This window comes from Malurus melanocephalus, unplaced genomic scaffold (genome assembly GCF_030028575.1).
Source record: "Malurus melanocephalus ecotype Western Australia unplaced genomic scaffold, MMel_1.1 scaffold_575, whole genome shotgun sequence".
Lineage (NCBI taxonomy): Eukaryota > Metazoa > Chordata > Aves > Passeriformes > Maluridae > Malurus > Malurus melanocephalus.
This window is the reverse complement of record NW_026623807.1, coordinates 268,442-276,761: the sequence shown is the minus strand read 5'-3', so window position 1 is coordinate 276,761 and position 8,320 is coordinate 268,442. Positions and strand designations below refer to the sequence as shown.

The following is an 8,320-nucleotide window of genomic DNA, read 5'->3' as shown; positions in this document are numbered from 1 at the left end:
AAAAAAAAAAAAAATCTCATCTGCTGAAATCCCAGCTGACCCTGACCCGGAGCCGCGGCCAAGGTGAGATGGGGGAAGGGGAGAGCCAGAGGCTCAGTTTACAATTAACACAATCGTCATTAATGCCATGAGGAGAGCAGTCCCTGCCCTKCCCTGAGCCTGGAGCTGCTGGGGSTGACACARCCCGGACCCCCGGCAGTGTTTGTGTCTGCTCAGAAATGATCCCGTGGTTTTTACACCGATCCAGGATCAGGAACTGAATGAATTCTCACCCTGGGCACCTCCATCACTTCCCTCCCTTTATGAATCCAGTGGTGTTTTCTGGCTTTTCAGGCATTTCCCTTCTTAGGGAAGGAGAAACCACAAATAAAAAGCGCTGTCTCCCGGCGATAACCTCCACCCTGGCTCCGGGTATGGGATGATTTGGGAATTGCTGCAGGATTTCCCTCCAGAGCAGATGYTCTTCACCACCGCCCCTTTGTGCCAGGCAGACCCTCCCCACCTGCACAGGGAGAGAAGCTGTGCCATTCCTGCCTGATGAAAATTAGGAAACCTCACCTCGATTGGCCAGAACACATCCTTGCTGTCCCTGTAACGGGGGTGAAACGCTGCCTCTGCTCAAAGCACAGCCCTCTGAGGAGGCAATTTAAAATAGGAACCAGCAAATCTGACCAATGATCCATCGAGACATCTCCAGGTACGATCAAAGTGTGACAGCATTGAATTCAGACAGAATGACAGGAGAGCACCTGGGGCAAAGTGCCCACCCTCCCTCTGGTTTATCCTGGAGAGCTGCTGGCTCTGATTTGGGTGAGAAATGTTTAACTGAAGAGTGCCAGAGCACAGAGCCTCAGCCGGCTGAGACAACTGCTGCAAGCTGTCCCTTCCTTGGGAAAGGGCTGTGGTGCCAGCCTGCAGAGGTGGAGGGGATGAGCTCCATCCTGCACATGGGGCTTTTTGAGGAGGGTCTGAATAAGGAGAAAAAGAGCCAAGAGGGAGGCGAGAGCAGAGGTCCAGCAAAGCGCCCCAGGAGTGTGATCGGAGCTGACAGCGCAGGCCTGTGTGAGCAGCCGGTGCCGGGAGGGAGAGCGAGAAACCCCCCAAAACAGAGCTATTTATTCTATTTATTCTATTTATTCTATTTATTCTATTTATTCTATTTATTCTATTTATTCTATTTATTCTATTATTTACCCTATTTATTCTATTATTTATCCTATTTATTCTATTTATCCCCTGGGCCCTCAGCCGTGTCCGCTCTCCTCCGTGCCCGGGAGGTTTGGGAGCTCTGCCCGCCCTCCCCGAGCAATCTCAGCCCGCACGGGCAGCAGCGACCCCGGCAGCCCCCGGCACCGCAGCCCGGGAGGGCACCCGAGCCCCGGAGCGACAGCGGAGCGGGACCGGAGAGATACCGGAGAGATACCGGAGAGATACCGGAGAGATACCAGAACGGAACCGGAGCAGCCCGGAGCGGAACCGGAGCGATCCCATAACGATACCGGAGCGGTACCGGAACGGAACCGGAGCGATACCGGAGCGGTACCGGAGAGATACCATAGCGATACCGGAGCCCCTGGAGCGGTACCGGAGCAGCCCGGAGCAATACCGGAGCGGTACCGGAGAGATACCGGAGAGATACCGGAACGGGACTGGAGCAGCCCGGAGCAATACCGGAGCGGTACCGGAGCAGCCACTGAGCGATACCGGAGCAATACCTGTGTAATACCGGGGCGGTACCGGAGCGGCCCCGGAGAAATACCGGAGCAGCCCGGCGGCCCCGGAGCGGTACCGGATCGGTATCGGAGCAGCCCCGCAGCGGTACCGGAGCAGCCCGGTGGCCCCGGAGCGATCCCGGAGCGGTACCGGATCAGTACCGGAGCAGCCCCCGCAGCTCCGGAGCGGTACCGGAGCGATCCCGGAGCGGTACCGGAGCAGCCCGGTGGCCCCTGAGCGATACGGGATCGGTACCGGAGCGGCCCCGGCAGCCACGGAGCGGTACCTGAGCGATACGGGATCGGTACCGGAGCAGCCCCTGAGCCATACGGGATCGGTACCGGAGCGTTACCGGAGCAGCCCCGGCAGCCCCGGGCTCCAGCAGCCCCGTTCTCCGCCGCCGGGAGCGGTCGGGCCGGGCGGCTCCGCAGCCGCCGCTCCGCGGTCCCGCCGGGCGCTCCTTTGTTCGGCGGATCCCCCGGGCCCCGGTGCCCCCCGGCCGTGSCGCTCACCTCCGTGTCCAGATGCACCAGCTCCATGTCGGGCCAGGGCTCGGCCAGCTGGGCGAGCGGCATCGCTGCCGCCGGGAGCCCGCAGCGGGCTGGCTCCGAGCGCCGCCGGGATGGGCACCCAGCGGCTCCGGGCCGGGCCGGGGCGGGGCGGGGGGCGGGCGGGAGGCACCGGGGAGGGGCTGCGGAGATCCTCCGCCCGCTGCATCCGCCAAAGCCAGCCACGGACGGGATGGTGCGGGCACGGAACGGTTCGGATGGGAAAAACCGCCCCGAGAGCATCCATCGAATCCGACCCCGCGCTGCCAAGTGCCACATCCACACTGCGCTGGAATTCCTTCAGGGATGGTGACTCAACCTGGGGCAGAGTGTTTCAATGCCTGACCACCCTTTGCTGAAGAAATATTTCCCAATATTCAACCTAAACCTCCCCCGGGGCGGTTTGGAGCCGTTTCCTCTCCTCCTGTCCCTGTTCCCTGGAGCAGAGCCTGATCCCCCCGGCTGTCCCCTCCTGTCAGAGCCACAAGGTCCCCCCTGATCCTCCTTTTCTCCAGACTGAGCCCCTTCCCAGCTCCCTCAGCCTCTCCTGGTGCTCCCCACCCTTCCCCAGCTCCGTTCCCTTCCCCTCCAGCCCCTCAATGTCTCTTTTGCTGCGAGGGCCCAGAATTAACCCCACAATTTCAGGGGTGTCAGCAGCGCCAGCACAGAGAACAGACACCCCTCGGTCCTGTCACAACACAACCCGGGTGATTTTCAGTGGAAGGCTGAAACTTTGGGAAGTTGTGCATGGATTCACCATGAAATATCTGCTCTGGGGGGTTTGGGAGCCTCTCCAGGGAGAGCTGAGCAGTGAAAAATGTCATTTTTACAAGAGTCTTTAAAGGGTTCTTCCAACCCAAACCATTGCACAGCTCTGCACAGCACCACGAACACGTGAAAACCCAAACACTCCCTCACAAATACGTGACCCTGAGCGTGCCTTGGGGAGGTTTTTCCTCCTCTGTTTCCCTGTGTGCACAATCTGCCCCGGCAGAGGCGGGGAGGACAAAGCTGGTGACACGGCTCAGATCGCTGCTGAGCTCAGGAAACTGCTCCAGGAAATCCGGATTCCGAGTTTGAGATGTGCCATGAATCACTGCTCGTGACCTCTTGCAGTGCCCCTGGAATTCCCTAAAAAACAGGGAAAAAAAGAACACATCCACCTTAAAAACAGGTGTTCAGAATTCCTGGCTATTCTCACCTGTCAGGTTCTGAAATAAAAAAAAGTTTTCTTCTACTCACACTTTCCCTAATGCACCACGTTTTCATGTTTCATTATAAAACTATGTGTTTAAAAAAAAAAAAAAAAAAAAAAAAAGGAAATCTTTTTAAAAGATGCATCAGTAAGGGTTGACTTCATCAAGGTGTGGCTGGAAATATTTAACGAGCCTGAATGGCAGCCTGGAGAGCTGGGACTGAGCATTCTGAGGGCAGGTAACAGCCCCTGGCTCTTTACCTGTTCCAAGTGGGCAGCCAACTCTGGAAAAGCCAAACTGGGACAGAGCTCAGCRCTTGGAAAAATTCCCAATTAATCTCCACAGCACGTGAAGCTGCTCTGTGAGTCACCACCAGGACCTGGATTGTGATTGTAGAACATTTCCAGGGTGGTTTTGAGCTGGGAATTGCTGTCTCAGCCCCGTGCCTGGAGCCCCCTCCGTGCCAGAGGTGTTGGAGCTCCAGATGAAACATTAAATAACTCAGATTTACCCGACTGCTGCTGAGTGTGGCCCTGGCAGAGCCAATTAAACCCATGGCACTTGCTGTTGGAGCAAGTTGGAGCAGGTCGTGTGGAGAGTTACTCATTCAGCTCCAAAGCCATCCATTTTTATTTTTTTTTTTTAAGTTATAAATAAGTAACTTTTGAGGGGTTGAAAAGTTATAGTATAATAGAAAATCGAGTCTTCTTTGAGGTCTCAGTGAAAGGTTCATGGGCAATTCCAGAACAAGGCTGATGGAGACAAAAATGATGCATTTCTATGTTGTTGGGATGCAGGAAATGCATCGTATTTCACTTGATAAAGACAGAAATCACAAAGCTTTACTTAAATTAAACTGYCAAATTATCCTGCCCACATCTTTTAGCAAAACAGCAAATTAAAGACATTGGGAAGACCACAAATTACTTATCTCCTGCATTTCTGCAGGTATTTCTGTTAAAGGAGAGGATTTTGCTGAGGTAGCTCTACAGTATCTCAAAATTATAAMAAAACCCAAAAAAGGCTGTGCTGACAGCACAACAACTCAGCAGTGATGCTGAGGGGAACCCTCCATGCTCTCCATCCCCATCCAGGACTCCAAGAAAAGCCTTTTCTCAACTGATGGAAAATATTCTGAGCCTAAAAACCCTCAATTCCTGCACCAGATAATGCTAAACCCGAGCTGGATTCACAGAAGGTGAAATGTGCCCCAGGAGATTGCTGCTGAGTTCAAGGCAGGGGAASAGAAACGAGGTGGTGGTGTCCCCCAGGGTTTATTTCCAGTCAAAGAACAGCTATAAAAARCATCCTTGATCCTGGAAAGAGGACGCAAAAAGCAAAATCTGCTGTTTGGGTGCTGCYGTGGCTAAATACAGTGATTAAAACATATAGCCTGGCATTTTTTCTGAGACAGTTGCAGGCTGGGAAGAGCTGTTGCTGTGGTAAACAGAGACTCTGGATCAGCTGGATCCTTTGTCRGTGCTGCATTCGCTGAAAATTCAAAATACCGTGGGTTTAGTTTGGTTTTAAAACCATCAAATCCTCCTCAAATACAATTGTAGATATTTTTTGCCTCTGCAGCTGGCTGKGTAACATTTTTCCTTTGCTGACAACACTCGTTAAGCCAGTTAAGAAGAAAATTAACTCTATCCCAGCCAAAACCAGGACATCCCCAAAGCACTTCCAAAGCGGATGGAGACTGATCTGTATCACTTCCAGATCCAATTTGGACTCGTAATTCCCAAAGCTGCCCAAGTGATTCTCCCATGATCACACAATGCTCACTGCATCCTTTTTTTTCTGAATTAATAGATATTTCAGGCTCACTGCATCCTTTTTTTTTTTTTTCTGAATCCACGGATTTTTCATTCCCTGCCTGCTTTGTGTGATGCTGCTTTTACACAMGCAAGGAAATGCACAGAAGTTCACAAGGCTGAGTCCCAAATATCTGCTACAATTTACAGTCTCGCCTAATTTGCTAAGATTGTCGATTAATTAAAACTCTTTGTACTTTTAATATTGACCAATCATYTCCAGAGCTCGCTGCTCCTCACACAAGCAGGGAAACTGAGTCAGGTTTTGCGATGTCAGGCCAAAACTTGAATTCCACATCCTGTTTGCCATTCACCCTCTCCTTTCTCCTTTCTCTCCTCCTCTGCTTTGCTTTTCCCCTGTGGAGGAAGAGACGATGGATCCCCTTGTTTTGATCCAGGAACATTCTTCCCTAAAAACCACGCTGAAGGATAAAGCAGGGGYTCTGGAAATGAGGAAAACTGGGCTGCCTTGAAGAGTTTTTTTTGCTTTTCTGACAGATTTTTTTCTATTCCTCCTCGCTGGGTGCGAGTGCAGCTTTCTCAAATGCCGGCGTTCCCCAGGCAGGTCCGGGCAGTGGTTGGAATGCAGGAACTGCGGAGATTTTGGGGAAGCAGAGCCCAGGCAGCTCCTGTTCCCTGGACAGAGAATGAAAATGCAGAGAAYGATCCASAGAACAAAAACCTTCCACTCTGCCAACATTCCCACGCAGGTGAGCGCCACATCCCCTTGCTCAGCTCAGCTCAGCTGCATTTCTAAAGATGCCCAGCACATCCAAACCCATTTTTTTTTGTCAGAATAAACCTCATTTTGCCTGCTGGCTCTGCATTCTCTCATCCTGCCGATCCCACCCCGCTCCTGCGCGGAATTTCTGTAATTCGGATGTCCCGCAGCCCCTCCCGGTGAAGCGCACGCAGCCCGAGCCGGGGAATCGCTGCAGAGCTGATGGAGCTGCAGGAAATGCGCTCAGTTGTGGGATTTTTTTCCCCATTTCTCAGGAATTCCGAGCTGCAGGGCGGTGCTGCAGGGAATGCGCTCAATTGTGGGATTTTTCCCCCATTTCTCAGGAATTCCGAGCTGCAGGGCGGTGCCGCAGGAGCGGACCCGGGAGCGGGGCTGTGCCCGGGGATGGAGCGGCACAGGAGGGGACACATCTGCCCGTTGTCATGGATACAATCGCTGTCCTTCGCCTGGATCAGCTCCCTTCCCTTCCCTGGATGCGAATGAACAGTGCTGGTCTGGACACAGCCCCCGACACCCGAGCGAAAGGAGAAAAACATCTGTTTGAAAACCCACACATCCACAGCGCAGCACGGGGAGAGTGGGAGGTGAGCGGGTTTGGAATTCCAAATATGCGGGGCCAATAACGCTCTGCCCAATTCCGTGTGGTTCTGCCCTGACCTTTGACCATTTCYTGGGAGCTCAGAGGAGTTTCACAGCCCATGAGGAGCTGTTTCAGAGCCCGTGCAGTTTTCTGGATCCATCAAGAGCTGTTTCAGAGCCCTCTGGATCCATCAGGAGATGGGATCTGGATCCATCAGGAGCTGTTTCACAGCCTGTCCAGCCCTCTGGATCCATCAGGAGATGGGATCTGGATCCATCAGGAGCTGTTTCACAGCCTGTCCAGCTCTCTGGATCCATCAGGAGATGGGATCTGGATCCATCAGGAGCTGTTTCACAGCCCGTGCAGTTTTCTGGATCCATCAGGAGCTGTTTCACAGCCCGTGCAGCCTTCTGGATCCCTCAGGAGATGGGATCTGGATCTATCAGGAGCTGTTTCAGAGCCCTCTGGATCCATCAGGAGCTGTTTCACAGCCCATGCAGTTTTCTGGATCCATCAGGAGATGGGATTTGCACTTTTTCCCCCCGTGCTCAGCACACACACCCCTGCAGGCTCTGCCTTCAAACATTGAGAGGTCAGGAGTGGCTCCAACCACACTCACAATCATGGAATTGTTTGGGTTGGAAGGGACCTTAAAGATCATTTTATTCCCCCCCTGCCATGGCAGGGACACCTTCCACTATCCCAGGGTGATCCAAACCCTGTCCAACTTTGGATATTTCCAGGRATTCAGGRRCAGCCACAGCTTCTCTGGGCACCCTGTGCCAGGACCTCCCCACCCTCAGAATTTATTTTGAAAAATATTGCTCTTTCTACCTTTTTTAAAAACCCCATGTAAAATACAAGCAATCCCTCACCTCTTCTTTTTAAATTTAATTTTTAGAATAAGTTTGCAGCCCAGGTGGGAAGTTACTTAGAGCAAGTTATCCCTCAAATTTTGTTTTTGATGAGCACACAGCTCTGTTTGTAGCTTGTTTCAGTGTAGGGCTGTGTGAGGGAGTGAAAACATGAAAGAGAAAACTATTAGAAACTGTAAACAGAAGTGAAGCTGCCAGGGCTGTTTGCACTGTCCTCCAGGAGGGAGAAATCTGAGTAAACACAGCYTAAGTACAGTCAGGCTTTATGGTTCTTTTAGGTTTAAGATTTGTAAACAACTGATGGGGCTTTTAAGTGGATACCAAGAGACACCCTCGGTTTTGTGCTGCTTCCAGAGCACACAGGTCCCACTTTCTCCAGACAGGGGAGGGGAAAATAAAAGCACAGCTCAACAGAATTGCAGCTGCAGGGAGAGGAAAATGTCATTGCAGTGTTTGTGGTCTCAAGCTGCCATCCTGAACAAGCCTGGTCCTGCTTTGCAAAGGCACACACAGATACCTGCAACTTATTCCCCATTCTGGAGTTTGGGATTCCAGGAGAAAATAAAAGAATTATTTTAGAATTGGAAGGAAATTTCAGAAATCCCAATGAGAAGCCCAAAGGCCACAAAAAGCTCTTTTCCTTAGGGGAAGCCTAAACTTTATTTCTGATTTCTGAGCATGACTGGCAGCATTTTGCTTCTCAGTCCCCTCACCAAACAGAAACCACTGTGCAAATACAGCCTTGAAAATCCAGGTCCCAAAAATAACCAGAGAAATAAACCTCTAAAATAAGAGAAATAATCCTGGCCAGGAATATTTTGGCCTAATTACTGATTGTATCAAACAGGAAGG

The 8,320-nt window shown here is 51.9% G+C and overlaps 1 protein-coding gene across 1 annotated transcript in view; it reads right to left on the bottom strand.

Annotated features, from left to right (window-relative positions):
- RPS6KA1 (ribosomal protein S6 kinase A1) overlaps nt 1–2,368 on the bottom strand; it is a 33,688-nt gene extending 31,320 nt beyond the window's left edge. Inside the window, exon 1 of the mRNA XM_057382555.1 lies at nt 2,226–2,368. Within this exon, the coding sequence (XP_057238538.1) occupies nt 2,226–2,288 (63 nt within the window). The 5' untranslated portion in view covers nt 2,289–2,368. The remainder of the gene's footprint in view (nt 1–2,225) is intronic.
- Nucleotides 2,369–8,320: the final 5,952 nt, after the last annotated feature.